The sequence below is a fragment of the Phacochoerus africanus genome, chromosome 4, assembly GCF_016906955.1.
Source record: "Phacochoerus africanus isolate WHEZ1 chromosome 4, ROS_Pafr_v1, whole genome shotgun sequence".
NCBI lineage: Eukaryota > Metazoa > Chordata > Mammalia > Artiodactyla > Suidae > Phacochoerus > Phacochoerus africanus.
In genome coordinates, this window is record NC_062547.1 from 10,048,265 (window position 1) to 10,063,628 (window position 15,364).

At 56.7% G+C, this 15,364-nt stretch overlaps 1 protein-coding gene across 3 annotated transcripts; it reads right to left on the reverse strand.

The window, feature by feature from the left end:
• Positions 1-3,477: 3,477 nt before the first annotated feature.
• Positions 3,478-14,495, reverse strand: PPP1R32 (protein phosphatase 1 regulatory subunit 32). 3 transcript variants are annotated; one of them, XM_047775572.1, is made up of 14 exons: positions 14,428-14,494; positions 12,492-12,628; positions 12,207-12,324; positions 11,769-11,922; positions 10,688-10,816; positions 8,768-8,831; positions 8,209-8,321; positions 7,743-7,802; positions 7,516-7,602; positions 7,082-7,198; positions 6,896-6,990; positions 4,303-4,467; positions 3,800-3,891; positions 3,478-3,583 (listed from the first exon to the last, which is right to left on the reverse strand). In XM_047775572.1, exons 1-13 carry the CDS (start codon positions 14,439-14,441, stop codon positions 3,813-3,815), a joined length of 1,332 nt encoding a protein of 443 aa, XP_047631528.1. In that variant the 5' UTR covers positions 14,442-14,494; the 3' UTR covers positions 3,478-3,583; positions 3,800-3,812. The 3 variants fall into 3 exon arrangements, with proteins under 3 accessions (XP_047631528.1, XP_047631529.1, XP_047631530.1); XM_047775573.1 differs by lacking the exon at positions 14,428-14,494 and adding an exon at positions 13,176-13,254; XM_047775574.1 differs by lacking the exon at positions 7,516-7,602 and having other exon boundaries at positions 14,428-14,495.
• Positions 14,496-15,364: the final 869 nt, after the last annotated feature.

Genomic DNA, 15,364 nt, shown 5'->3' on the forward strand with positions numbered 1-15,364 from the left:
AGAAGCAAAAAGACATGGGCTGTGCCCTTTTTGAGCCTCATATTGGAGGAGGGGGACAGAGAAGGGCTCCCTGGCATGGCCATCAAGTCCCATGACGTTTCCCCATGGGGAAGCCTGTCCCTCAGTCTCACTCGCTCCCTGCCCCCTGATCAAGCCTTGGACGGGCCCCGCCCGTGGGGCCCACAGCCTTGGCTCCTTCAGTGCCTACAACTGGCCACTCTGCCCGTTTAAGTCAAGGTTCCCTCCTCCAAGGGGCCTGCACTGAGTGAGTCGGCGGGGAGGGCAAAGGTCAGGAGATTGGGTATGACTTGGAGTGTGTACACGCCCCCACCAGGCTACTGCCACTCTGGGTTCCCAGCCGAACCCTTATCAGCAGGTCCCCCCCACCCACAGTCCTCACTGGCTGAGGGACCCGGGCAAGTTGCTCCTCCTCTGTGTCTACGACCTCGAGAGATGGGGAAATCCGAGTCCTGCACCAGCCAGGGGCTCTGGAACCGCCTAGGTCTGCCCTCGGACCCCCTTCCTGCCACCCCAAGCCCTGGGCCACCCCATCCTCACACAACCTCTGGGGCTGGAGCCTGGGACACAAACAGGGAGGCCAGGATGACCGGCAAGACACTGCAGGGAGAGAGGTAGGAGCTAAGAGGCGCACAGGGCAGGGTCCACGGCGCCAGCTCAGAAAACTTCGAAGGGTGGCTTCCAGGTCACGTGGTTTGGAAACCGGATGCGGGAAAACGGGACGGGGGTGGTGACCGAGAGAGGGTGCGATCCACCTCCGGTTTCCCCGACACCGACACGACACCGTATCTCCTGTTGAGCCAGCAGAGGTAGAGTGAGCAAGAAACGCGAGCTGTAACAGGACACTGGTGGGGAAGGACATGGAGAGGTGAAACGGGGTGGGGTGGGGGGGTGCACGATCGTGTGTGCGCGTGTGTGCGCGCACCTGTCCCGAAAGTCTCTGTACATCTGGTTTTGTGTGTCTGTGTGTCCAGGTCCGTGGTGTGTCTGTAGGTCTGCCTGTGTGTGTGTGTGTGTGTGTGTGTGTGTGTCTGCGTGTACAAGCATCTTGGGTGTTTATGTGGACATCTTCACTTGTTTGTCTATGTATGTGTTTTGTGTTTCCATATGTTTCTATGTGCGGTTGTGTTAGTGAGTCTATGCATGCTTGTCTGCTGGTATTTCTCTGTCTGGATATGTTTCTGTGTGTCTTCAGGGGTCCGTGTGTGGTTTTTTTGTTTTTGTTTTTGATCAATCTGTGACCTACACCACAGCTCACGGCAACACTGGATCCCCAAGCCAGTGATCAAGACCAGGGATCGAACCCACATCCTCCTGGATACAAGTTGGATTCGTTTCCGCTGCACCACAACAGGAACTCCCTGTTTGCGTGTGCTTCTGTGTGTGTGAGACTGTGGCTGGGGCTGGCTGACTCCCGTTATGCTCTCCCCCACCTCACTAGGGCCAGACCACTGTTGCAGCACAGCCCCTGCGGGCAAGTCTCTGATTTGGTAACTTACCCCTAAGGCTGGCTGGGGGCCGTGGACCAGCAAGCTCCACCCGTAGTCTGGGTCCTGAATCTGCTGGGTCTGCAGTTGAAATACTGCATGATGTCCCCTCGTCCCTCCTCCAATGCTGGGGCCAGCTGGAGCCGCCCACACCCCACATGCAGCCCCTGCCAGGCCGTGGACAGCCCCCAACCTGCTGCTCAAGACTGCTGGGTACAGCCAGGCCCCGGGGCAGGCAGAGCTGTTCCACAGGCTTCCACTAAGGGGCAGGGGTGGAGGTGGGAGGAAGGGACACCAGTGGCTGGACTGCTGAGTCTGTTCCTCTGCAGGTTGGGCTGGGCTGCAAGGTGCAGGGCCATCCCCAGCCTGGGGCTGCTGCTACCTTTCTGTCCTTTGAGCAGCTCATGCACCCTCTCTGGGTCCAGGTTCCTCATTTATAAAATAAGGGACTGGGGCTAGCAGGTGTACGGTTGTATAGTTGCTCACTGCACAAGAGCACTGGCCCTGGTGGAGGTGACAGAGGGCTCTGAGAGGCAGCCCAGATTCTGCCTTACAGGCTGAAGGCCCTGGTCCTAGGCTACACGACTCGGAGAAAGGGAGGCTTTTTTCTTCCCATGAGATTTTTGCTCTTTAGGTCCTGTGCTCATGTGTGCTGTGCTGTCCCCTAGAGGGTGCACTGAGGCCCCAGCTTTTGGGACCAATCCCCCCCCCAACCCCCGACAGTGTCACTGTCCCGGGATCCATCCATCGTGGATCCTCCTTCATCCTTCTCTGGACTAAGATCTCTGCAACTCTTCCTCCCCGGCTAACCTCTCCTCTCAGTTTTTTCTTTTTTCTTTTCTTTTCTTTTCTTTTTCTTTTTAGGGCCATACCCGAGGCATATGGAGGTTCCCAGGCTAGGGATCGAATCGGAGCTATAGCTGCTAGCCTTCACCAGAGCCACAGCAACTCCAGATCTGAGCCACTTCTGTGACCTACACCACAGCTCACAGCAACGCCGGATCCTTTAACCCACTGAGCGAGGCCAGGGATCAAACCCACAACCTCATCGTTCCTATTCAGATTTGTTTCTGCTGTACCAAGAAGGGAACTCCGCCTCTCGGTTTGTTTATTTATTTATTTATTTTAGGGCGGCACCTGTAGCATATAGCAGTTCCCAAGCTAGTGGTGCTATCGGAGCTGCAGCTCTTGGCCTACACCACAGCAACGCCAGATCCGAGCCGCATCTGCGACCTATACCACAAGCTCATGGCAATGCTAGATCCTTAACCCATTGAGAGGGACCAGGGATCGAACCCATGTTCTCATGGATCCTAGTCGGGTTCGTTACCACTGAGCCACGAACTCCCTTCCCTCTCCTTTAAACGATCCAATACGGGACCCAGAAGCACCCAGATATCCTGCCATGATCTCCTGCCCCATTTTATAGACCTACCACCTGCCCACCTCTGCCTCCCTACTCTGGCCCGCCTGTCCTTCCCTGGGGCCTCCTCCTTTCTGCACTTTACCGACGACAGGCTGTAGGAGACCCCTTCACAAGAGAGGAAACTGAGTCTTTTTTTTTTTTTTTGTCTTTTGTCTTTTTAGGGCCGTACTTGCGGCATATGGAGGTTCCCAGGCTAGGGGTCAAATCGGAGCTGTAGCTGCTGGCCTACACCACAGCCACAGCAACACCAGATCTGAGCTGCGTCTTCGACCTACACCACAGCTCACAGCAACGCCAGATCCTTAACCCAATGATTGAGGCTGGGGGGTCGAACCCGCAACCTCATGGTTCCTGGGTGGATTTGTTTCCACTGCGCCATGATGCAAACTCCGGAAACTGAGTTTGAGAGCAAAGTGCCTTATCTGCAGCATAATGGTGAATCCAGCCAGGCCTCCCTGACTCCAGACCTGGCCGGATCCAGCCCTGCACCCCCGCCCCACCCTCACCCCTCACTTCCAGCTGCCTCTGATGCTGCTGACACACTGCTCGGCCTCACTGCTCTTTATTTCATTAGGAAAGTAACCTGGGAGGCCCCCGGGGTTATGTGGGAATAGGGACAGTCACCGGCTCCTGTCCTCTGGGGTCGGCAAACCTGTGGGAACAGAGATGAGGCCTGAGGGGCTCCGTGATCTGTGCATCAACCCCCCACACCCCTGCCCTGAGACACCCTCATCTCCCACTCCTGACACTGGGGGCCTGGAGTCCCCGGGGCAGGGCTGGCCAGACCCAGGGCTTTGGATATGGGGCTGTCCTGTAATGGTCACCTCTGCATGGGAGCAGCTGTGGGCTGGGGTCCCCCGTCCCTTACCCAGGTCTCAGGCTCAGTTGGGTGCAGTGAAGCGGCTGCCGTGGCTGCTGTGAGGTGAGGCTCGGTAGAGGGGATCGGCCGAGATCAGGGATCTACAGGTAGGAGGGGGGTGCGGGTGAGGGAGGGGTGGGAGCAGCGAGCCGGGAACCTTCTCTTCTGCCTGCCCCTGCCCGCGGGGCCAGCGCTCCGCCAAGCCACAAATAGCCTTTGCCTGCCAACTCTGGGCCATTGTTGGTATAAATATAATTTTGGAGGAATTGAATGGAGCAGAAAAGAATCAGAGTGAGGCAGAACCACAGTCATTCAGCTTTGTCCCCCCAATACCCCACCGCCAACAGCCTGGCAGGGAGCAGGTGGGAGCAATGGGGGGGGCGCACGGGGAGCAGCTATGCAGAGGGAGGGGTGTCTGAAAGAAAAACGGCCTCTCAGAGGGACAGCAGGAGGAAAGAGGGGCTGGGAAAAGGACTGGATGCAGCAAAGGACTGAGTGGGGGGGCGTGTTACCTGCCCACATGGGGGTTCAAGCGCCGCAGGCTCTCTGTGGGGCTGGGCACAGCTTCTGTGCAGGTGACCGGCTGGTTGAGGGCACGGCTGCCGGGCTTCTGGGGCTGGATGCCACCTCGAGTCCAGCCTTCTCGATCTAGACCCTTGGGGATGTTCTCGAAGTATCTGTGGCACAGGGAGAGTTTGGGGGGTGAGCTGGCCTCTGTACACCAAGGCAGCCCGTCTGTCTTTCTCCAGCAGGAATCTTGGCTCCAGCGGAGCACAAACGGCCCAGATCTTCCAGCCTCCTTGCCTTTGCCCACGCTGTTCCCTCTGCCAGGCCCTCCCAAAGGCCCTGTCCACTCAAGCTTACCCTGGACACCTGCCCTAGCTCTGCCCTGAGCTGGACACCCCAACTTTGCATCACCCCTGATGCTTATTTTTTGGGGGGGGTCACACCTGCAGCATATGGAAGTACCAGGCTAGGGGTCGAATCAGAGCTGCAGCTACCAGTCAACACCACAGCCCCAGCAATGCCAGATCCAAGCTGCATCTGCGACCAATGCTGCACCCTGAGGCCACGCCAGATCCTTAACCCACTGAGCGAGGGCAGGGATCAAAGCCGCATCCTCATGGATACCAGTTGGGTTCTTTAACCTGCTGAGCCACAATGGGAACTTCTGTGCTGCTCCTGATGCTGAGACAGTGCTTTGGAGTGTAGGGACTTTCAAGAGCTGCCTCCCCCTCTGGCCTGTGAACATCTAAGGGGCTGGGAGAGGATGGGGGCGGGCACTAAGCGAGGCCAGGGGTCGAACCCGCATCCTGCCTCATACATTTCTCTCTAGGCATTCAAATTTTCTTCTGTTTTGCCAGTTTTCACGGAGTGCTGGGCCAGGTTCTGAAGGTGCCAAAATGAGTAAGATGTGGGCCCAGCCCATGAGCTTACAAAGAGGAGGTGCAGGTAGGTACAAGAGAAAACCAGTGATCTCAACCCCTGGGGCTCTGGGCACACCAGAAGGAACAGTGTGCCTGACGCCTGGCCTGAGCTGGGGACACCAGACAGGTGGGTGGGAAGGACCCGGCAGAGATGTGTGTGGGCCTGAGGGTCTGCCAGGGCCATAAGAGTAGGGCATGTGCCTAAGGAGGGGCACGGACACAGTTGTCCCCCAGTGTCCCGGAGGGAGGCTCTGCCCCTCCCCTCCCCCATGTGGGAACTGGAGCAGCCGCATGCGTCAAGGATCTGCCGTGAGGCTCAGGCACCACTGCTCCCCTCTGAGCTTCAGGGTCTCCAAGGATCAGAGGGGTGGGGAGAGCACCCTGGGAGGTGGAGGAGCTTGGTGGGCAGTGTGGACACGGATGACATGTGCTTACGCGCTGATAACAGATGCCATGAGGTGGGAGTGCTTTTGCCTAGAAATTACACCCCCTTTATCCAACTCCTGCAATGTCCTCCTCACTCAGTCCTGGCCCGGGTGGCCTCCCCTGTGGCTCTAGGGCCACTTCCTCCTGGAAGCCCTCCCTGATGCCCTGGACACTCACTCCTTGCCAAGCACTCACAAGACAGAGCTTCCCTTCTGAGGGCACATGGAACCCATCTGCCACGGACTGGATACAGTGTCTTAGACGCCCTATTGCTCCACCTAGACCCCGCTATGCCCCCTTATTCCTCCCTGTACTGCATCTCCAGGAAGCTGCCCTTCCAGGTGGTTGGGGCCTGCTTTGCCTGAGCAAGTAGGTACCTGGGTTTTCATATTGCCCTTGGGGACAGTCCTTAACCAAGGACTGATGGATAATGCGGTATGAATCCCACAGCTCTCTGGCTCTTTGGCTGGGATCTTTTTTTTTTTCCTTGCCAAACCCATAGCATACGGAAGTTCCCAGGCCTGAGATGGAATCTGAGCTGCAGCTGTGACCTACGCCATAGCTGCAACAATACTGGATTCTTTTTCGGGGGGTGTGTGTCTTTTTAAGGCTGCAGGTGCAGCATATGGAAGTTCCTAGGCTAGGGGTCTAATAGGAGCTACCGCTGCTGGCCTACACCACAGCCACAGCAACGCAGGAGCCAAGCTGTATCTACAACTTATACCACAGCTCACGGCAACGCCAGATCCTTAACCCACTGAGCGAGGCCAGGGGTCGAACCCACAGCCTTGTGAATACTTGTTGGATTCATTACCGCGGAGCCGCAATGGGAACTTCAACATGATTCTTAACCTCTTGCGCCAGCCCGGGGGACCAAATTGGTGCCTCCAGCGACAAGTCAGATCATTAACCCACTGAGCCACAGCAGAACTCCTGGGATCATTCTGAGTTGGGTATTTTGCACTGTTTTCTAGAGTCTCCCCTTGGGATAGCTGGTTTAATAACACGCTCTCATTGGCTGCCATCCCTTCGCCATCCCACTTCCCCGCTCCCTGATACCCTGACACCCTCAGTAAAGGGCTCGCACCCAACTCCCTGGCTCAGGGTCTGCTTCTGGGGACCCACGTTAATCTAGTGTTGATCCTCTTCGCTCGTTACTGTGAGCTCATTGTTGTCCCAATCTCAGTCTCCCTGTCTGTAAAATGGGTACCAGCTTCAGAGCCCCAGACGTGGGTAGGGAAGGGGGACTCACCCTTGGCTGTAGGTGGTCAGGTAGCGATTATCCAGGTCAGGGTCATAGGGGCTCCGGACGTAGCTGGGGTTGTTCAGGCTGAACCCTGTGGGCTCCTGGACGAGAGGGATAGAGAGGGGTCTTGTCAGGTCAGGAGGGGGTGGGGATTTGGTGGTGGGGGGTGTTGCTGGGAACCTCAGGCCGTACCTTGTTCCCCACAGTCTCCCGGCCAAGCAGGGCCACGTTTGTCTGTTGCACCCGCTTCGGGGGCTGGAACTGTCGGTGGCTCATGCTGCTGGGTTCTGGGCCACTGGGTGGGGGCACCTGCAAGGGACAGAGCCACAAAGGAGGTGGCCAGGTGGCCAGGGTGAGGCAGCAGGATGGAAAGAGGGCAGGCAGAGGCACGTGCAGCCCCAGAACGGCCTCCCCCTCCAGCCCAACAGGGACCCAAGTCACTGTTTTGAACCCCCCATCACTTTTCAGCCCCTAAGCCTTGCTCCCTCCACCCAGGGGTCTTTCTTCCACGTCACCAAATATCCTGATTGAATCTTCCCATCCTGCAATGCCCAGATCAAGTGCCACCAGGTCCAAGAAACCTCCCTGTCTCTCCCCCTCTCGGAGGGAGCCCCCAGGCCACTCACTCTGGGGTTCAGAGTCCTCTCATTCCCTCGGCTGAAGCCCGTCTCCCGCTCAGAGCCTCTGGCCATCACAGGCAGGAACTCACCCCCCTAAAGCAACAGGGAAGCCCCTGGCACCAGAGCACGGCTGCCCCTGGCTTTCTAGCACCCTCCTGATGCCCCACAGGAGGACCTCAGCCTGTGCGACAGGCAGCCCGCCCTCCCACCCCGGCAACTCTGGCTCAGCTTACGTGAGGGTGGGTCACGGGGGTAAAGTCCGATTTGGTGACACTCCGGCTGGGGAGGAGGACCTGGAAAGAGGCCACAGAGGGGCATCAGGCCCACAGAGGCAGCTGCTCCTTTGTCTGAGCGCAGAGGAGGGCTCAGCACAAATGCGGGTAATTGGACCAACCGAGGAAAGGGGAGAGTTTGGGAAGAAGGGAGGGGAGGGCAATATGCTGACTGGGCTCCAGCAGGCCAGGGTCCCTGTTGGAACGCTGAGTGACCTTGGCTATGCTGCTTTTCCACTTTGGACCTCAGCCTTCTCATCCCTAAAATGGGCAAGTTGGAGCAAAGGGGTGGTTTTCACCCAAGCTTTCATCTTGGGTTTGAACAAAGTTTTCTGCAGCTCAAACATGTATTTTTTTTAAGCTAGAAATCCCCAGACTGGAGGGCTGCAATCATCTTGAGGTTCTAGTGCGGCCCAGCCTGACTTACTGGGTCCCCAGGAAGGGCCTGAGAAGGCGGCTGGAAGACGATGGGGTTCTTGTTGGACTCTTCCGTGAAACCAGTCTCCTCCCTGGCCCCGATCGATTTCTTCTGCAAGAGATCTGCAAAAGACACCCCCTGTGCTGGTGGAAGACCAGCTGGCCCCACCCACGCGGCCACCAGCAGCTCAATGTCCCAAGTAGGTGGGGAGGGAGCCAGCACCAAGGATCTGGAGGTCTGAGCCACCAGCACCCTGGGCACCAGGAGGAGCCCAGAGACCAGGGCAGAAAGCAAGACAGGTGAGCAGAAGGCAGGGCAGGGGCCGTCAGGGGCCGGCAGGCTCGGGCAGCCCTCCTAAGCCAGCAGGTTGTCCTTTGGGGATCGGCAGCCTAAAGCACAGAAGTCAGCCCAAGGAAGACGTTTCTCCAAGCTGCCTGTATGTCCTTTCATCCGCTGGTGCCTTTTCGTCCTGGGCCAGCTCTGGGGCCCTGAGGTCTCTTGCCGGGGCTGGGGGTAGGGAGGCATAGTGGAAAGAGGCCTGAGCTTTGTGTGACCTGCGCCTGCCTACCTGGCTGGTTTGAAGGCTCCTTGAGATACTTGGAATTATACTCGGAAGTCATGAAGCGAGGGCCCTGCAACACAGACAGTGGAGCAATGGGATGCGCCAGGTAGACCAGGGTCAGAAGGCGGTGGGGGCGGCGCTGGCCCTTGGGGCATCTGTGCTCTGAGCAGACCCATATGGTATGTTCTGAGATCGGATGGCCAGGCAACATCGCCCCAAAGCCCCCGAGCCCCGCACACAGATCTCTCTCTGATCAGGTAGATCAGAAATTCCACAGAGAGATGGAGTTCCCGTTGTGGTGCAGTGGTTAACAAATCCGACTAGAAACCACGAGGTTGCGGGTTCGGTCCCTAGCCTTGCTCAGTGGGTTAAGGATCCAGCGTTGCCGTGACCTGTGGTGTAGGTTGCAGACGCGGCTCGGATCCCGCGTTGCTATGCCTCTGGCGTAGGCAGGCAGATGCAGCTCTGATAGGACCCCTAGCCTGGGAACCTCCATATGCTGCAGGAGCGGCCCTAGAAAAGACAAAAAATAAAAATAAAAATAATAAAGAAATAAAGAAATAAATTCCACAGAGAAGAGTTCCTGTCCTGGCTCGGTGGTTAATGAACCCAACCAGCATCCATGAGGACGTGGGTTTGATCCATGGCCTCACTCAGTGGGTTAAGGATCTGGTGTTGCTGTGAGCTGTGGTGTAGGTCACAGACATGGCTCAGATCCTACGTTGCTGTGGCTCTGGTGTAGGCCGTTGGCTACAGCTCTGATTGGACCCCTAGGCTGGGAACCTCCATATGCTGCAGGAGCGGCCCTAGAAAAGACAAAAAAAAAAAAAAAAGAAAAGAAAGGAAAAGAAATTCCACTGAGAGCGCACAGTGCCCCTGTGTCAATGAAAACTAAGTCACATTCATATATATATACGTATGACTGGGTCACTTTGCTGTACAGCAGAAATTGGCAGAACATTGTAAATCACCTCTAATAAGATTTTTTTTTTTTTTGGCCTTTTTGCTATTTCTTTGGGCCGCTCTCGCGGCATATGGAGGTTCCCAGGCTAGGGGTCGAATTGGAGCTGTAGCCGCCGGCCTACACCAGAGCCACAGCAACGCGGGATCCGAGCCGCGTCTGCAACCTACACCACAGCTCACGGCAACGCCAGATCCTTAACCCATGGACTGAACCCGCAACCTCATCGTTCCTAGTCGGATTCGTTAACCACTGCGCCACGACAGGAACTCCCAGATTTTTTTTTTTTAAATAAAATAAAAAGGGAGTCCCCACTGTGGCACAGAGGAAATAAAACTGACTAGTATCCATGAGGACACAGGTTCAGTCCCTGGCCTCGTCCAGTGGGTTAAGGATCTGGTGTTGCCATGAGCTGCAGTGTAGGTCGCAGACACAGCTTGGATCTGCCATTGCTGTGCCTGTGGGATGGGCCAGCAGCTACAGCCGATTTGACCCCTGGCCTGGGAACTTCCATATGCCGCGAGAGCGGCCCTAAAAAGAATAAATAAATAAATATAAATGAATAAGTCACATCCCACACTGAACAACAGGGCCCAGAGTCCCTGGGACCCAGACCAGGAGGGGCCCAAAGAGGGGAGAGAGGCTGATGGAAGGAGTTGGGTGCTCACTCCGCAGTGCACCACGTGCGGCTCAGGGCGCCTCGGTGCGCTGTAGAGAGAAGGGAGCTAGGGCATTAAATCCTCAGATGCGTGTAAGGAAGCCCCGAAGGACCGCTTTGATGCTGTCTTGGAAATACCAAATATCAAATCTGTTGCTCTCCCCAGGTTTTTGTCTTTTGCTGCCCGGGGCCCACCTTTGGGCTTCTCAGGTGAGCCAGCACAGAACCTGTCTAGAGTTAGGAGGAGGAGGAGGTGGGTCTGGTCCCTCTGCCCAGCCCCAGGCCCCCGTCGGGGCCGCCCACTCACGTGCCGGAAGTTTTCCCACTCCAGCGAGCCCTTGTTCTGCTGCTGGTTGAGCAGGGGCACATCCTTGGGCTCCAGCCCAGTGATGGCCTGGGGCCCATAGTCCTGGGTGTCAAAATGGACCTTCCTGACCTGGGAAGAGGGAGCAGTCAATTACCCTCCAGGTGAGGGGACGGCAGTCACTTCCTGACTCTGATTCTGCCCTTGACCCTGTAGCGTATCTGCACAGCAGCCTGAGGGGTCCCTTTACAATGAAGCCAGACCATGTCCCTCCTCTGCTCAGAGCTCTGCAGTCTTCCCATCATACACCAGGGAGGATCCCAGGTCCTCACAGGGGCCCCCAAGGACCTCTGCTTCTTGCTTCACTCTAGCCACCTGCCTCCTTGCTCCTGCTGTCCCTCCTCCATTCGATGCTCCAGCCTCAGGGCCTTTGCACTGGCTTCTGCCCTGCCTGGAATGCGCTTCCTTCACACAGATGCATCCGGAGGAACACAGACCTCCCTCACGTTTCTGTCTAATGTCTCCACAGCAAGTTCTCTCCTGACGCGCCTGACTTGCAGGTGCAAACCTTTCACTTCTGCTTCACTCCCTGCCCCTGCCGTTAGCACTTTCAAATATAGAAGAGGTGTCTCGAACATATTGGTTGGATGAATGAATGAAAGACAGCATCCGTTCTGGTGGTGTGATGATAAGGATGATGGTCATACGACAACAGAAATGAAGAAGAGGGGGATGTGATGACAAAAGGGCAGGTGACAATGGCAGTGACGATGGTGAGGTGGGCTTGGAGATGTGGGTGGGATGGTGGCGATTGTGGGGATGGGGTTGGGGTTAGGATGGGGAGGGAGCTGGGCTGGAGGTGGGGGTAAGAGAGCTGATGGTGGTGACAGGTGGGGGTGGAAGTGGAGGGGGAGGTGACAAAGGTGTAAAGATGAGTGGATCCCAGCCCTCGCTCTGGCTCCTCCATGCCCAGTCATCTCAGCCTTGACCAACTCTTGGCAGTGCAGCCCCACCCTCTCGCCAGCCCTTCCTCCCCACCCCAGCCAGAGTTTCCCTTCTCTGCTGGCCCTGGCCCAGTACTGACCTCCTTGGTGGGGGCCACCGTGCTAGGCTTCTCCCGGGAGTAGCCAGAGTTGGTCTGGTGCACGTTCCAGGACAGTGGATATTTACCATCAGGCACTTCCAGGGGGCGATAACTCTGACTGGTCACAGTCTGGAAATTGTTGCGGACTTGGTCCCTGGAGGTGGGACAGAAGCAGGTGCTATTACCCCCAGGGCTACCTGTCTTTGTCCTCTGGAGGCTGCAAGGCTTATTTCCAGAAACTTCCCACCTCCCTCAAATCTCCCACAGCTGCCTCAGGAGTCTGCTTGCCTTTGGGCGCTAGGCTGAGCCCCACAACCTGAGTTCCCCCGGGCCTCAGACCCCATTCCTGGAGCCTGGAGTGGGTCTGATGAAGTCCGATGGCCCTGAGGGCTCAGGCCCCGGAGGGCAGGGGATGAGCAGGAGTCGGACAGACCGTACCCCATGGCTGGGTTGTCCAGGGCATCGAGACTGGGTTGGTATGAGACCACGGGCCGGTAATTTGATTTGTAGCCTGTGCCTTCGTGACTGCCCACACGGGGCCTGAAATCCTCTCGACCTGCCAGAGGGGAAGCGGGCAGACAGGACTGAGAGTCAGCAGAGTAGGAGAGCAGTGGCCAGGGCTTTCCAGGCAGGGGGCCAACACTCCCCCTCCAGGAGTCTAGGAGGGCACCCCCACTCCTGCCCCGTGTCCCGAGGGTGGATCCCACACAGAGGTGCCCTCACCATAGGCTGTGCAGTAGCTGGTGGCGTAGAATTTCAGGGGGTCTGCGCAGCCCCCCGAACTCATCTTCACATACGGGGAGACAACCCCAAGGGGGAGTTTCCCCATCATGATGCTGTGGGGCAGGGCCCCAGGGGGCCTAGGAAGGAAGCACAGGGAGCCCTGTAGGTCGGGCAGCCCAAGGTCCCTGCCTGCCCCAGGCGTGGGCTGCAAGAACACAGAGGAGGTGGCAGAAGCCCACTCGGTGGCCCTTCCCCCACGTCTGTCCCCCTCCACCTAAACCCACACCCCAAAGTGAAGAACTAGTCATGGTCCACGTGTACCTCATGCACCCTGCGTCTCACCTCACCTTCCCCACACCTTGTCATCACCCGTCCCCCATTTTACAGCTGGGAAACAGGTTCCAAGAGGTGAAGGACACGCTCATAAGAGGTGACAGAGCCAGGATTCAGACCCAGGGTATCTGACTCCTCAGACCCTGGGCTTAACCCCCATGCGACCTCTTCTGGGGACTGAAGGGCCAGACAACCTCCCACCCTGAGAATTCTTGGTTCCCCCCAGCTTGGAAGCTCACTCCCAGCCCCAGGCTCCTTGTCCCCCGCTGTGCTCCCTCAGCCTTGCCCGCCTCTCACTAGCAGCTGGCTCGCCTCTCCGGGGGGCCCAACCGCAGCTGGCCCCACCCTCACCTGCCCTCCGCAGGGGCTCTGAGCTCGGGCCAGAGGCTGCAAGGAGGCAGGAGCTGCTCCAGAGAAGCCTGAGCCCTTGGGGAGGTGGCCAGGCCAGGAGAAACAGAGCATCGCCTAGCAACGGGTGCCTAGCAACAGCGTCCCCACCTCGGAAGCCCTGCTAGGGCCAGGGCCCACTGAGGGGCTGACCTGGCCAGGAGGAGAGGCCAGACGCTGCCCAGGCAAGGTCCTGCCCCCATGGCTCCAGCCCCGGATGTGGCGAGCCTCACCAGGGCCAGGGGGCAAGACCGTCTGAGGGACATGGAATAAGAGATAATCCCGGAGTTCCTGTCGTGGCGCAGTGGTCAACGAATCCGACTAGGAACTATGAAGTTGCGGGTTTGATCCCTGGCCTTGCTCAGTGGGTTAAGTGGTGTAGGTTGCAGACACAGCTCGGATCCCACGTTGCTGTGGCTCTGGTGTAGGTCGGTGGCTATGGCTCCGATTAGACCCCTAGTCTGGGAATCTCCATAAGCCGTGGGAGCGGCCCTAGAAAAGGCAAAAAAAAAAAAGAAAAAAAGAAAAAAAAAAGAGATAATCCCGAACAATCACGGCCATTTATTGAGTACCCACTTCTCACCCGACACTTTACATCTTTTATCTCCAAGCTTCCGAGTAGCTCTTTCAGGTAGCTATTATTATCCCTCTTTGCACATGGGGAAAATGAAGTTTAGACAAGGAAAGTGATGTGATTGGCCGGAGAGCTTACGATCAGAAAATAGCCGAGTTGAGGAGTTCCCGTCGTGGCGCAGTGGTTAACGAATCCGACTAGGGTTCGGTCCCTGCCCTTGCTCAGTGGCTTAAGTATCTGGCGTTGCCGTGAGCTGTGGTGTAGGTTGCAGACGCGGCTCGGATCCCGCGTTGCTGTGGCCCTGGCATAGGCCGGCAGCTAGAGGTCCGATTAGACCCCTAGCCTGGGAACCTCCATATTCCGCGGAAGCGGCCCAAGAAATAGCTAAAAAAAAAAAAAAATAGCCGAGTTGAGATTCAAACATGGGTGGGTCCAGATTCTGCTCTTAAGCCTCTCGGTAAATTAATGTTTACGTTGTGCGCCTAGGGCCAAAGCTGTGCCAAGCTCTTCTACACACTTTTTCTCATAGAAGTCCCCCAAACCACACCATGAATTGGATACTATTATGTTAGGGCCAAGAAAAACCACAGCAGTGACGAGTATGGTTCAAGCCTGATCTGTCACCTTTGATAAGATACTTACCTGCATTTTCTCATCTTCACCAAGGGTCGTAGCTGGACCGGCCTCCTAGGGCTGTTGGAAGATTTAATTAGAATGTGGATTCAACACCTGGCAGATAGTTAAGGATAGATTTTTATCTGTTGATTGATTGATTGATCTTTTTTAACCCGCCCACGGCATAAGGAAGTTCTCACGCTAGGGGTAGAATCAGAGCTACAGCTGCTGGCCTACACCACAGCCACAGCCACACCAGGTCTGAGCCAACTCTCGTACACACTACGAGAGAAAGTGTGTGAAAGAGCTTGGCACAGCTTTGGCCCTAGGTGAACAACGTAAACATTAACTTACCGAGAGGCTTAAGAGCAGGATCTGGACCCACCCATGTTTGAATCTCAACTCGGCTATTTTCTGATCGTGAGCCAACTCTGTGACCTGCCACAGCTCACGGCAACACTGGATCCCTGACCCACTGAGCAAGGCCAGGGATTGAACCGGCATCCTCATGGATGCTCGTCGGATTTGTTTCTGCTGAGCCATGACGGAAACTCGGAAGCTCAGTTTTTAAAAGCCCTTCTTCTTCGCTTTTTTTTGCAGATAAGAAAGGTGAGGCTCAGGCCTCACAGTTGGCAGAGGCAGAGCCTGGCTTAAAAGGGAGTGAGAGGGAGTGAGCTGGACTTCCCTGGTGGCCTAGCTGTTAACTGGCATTGTCACTACTGTGGCTCAAGTCACTGCTGTAGCGTGAGTTCAACCCCTGGCCCTGGGAACTTCTGTATGCTGTAGGACCTGGCCAAAAACAAACAAACAAACAAACAACAAAAAAAAGGAGAGGGCCAAATCCACAGGCTCTGCCCCTTCCGTGAGGACCCATTTGCCTGACCTTGGCTCCAAGGCTTGGGAATGTTTAACAGTCGGATCTCTGGGGCGGGGGCGGGGGGGGGACAGTGGGTGGGGGAAGAGT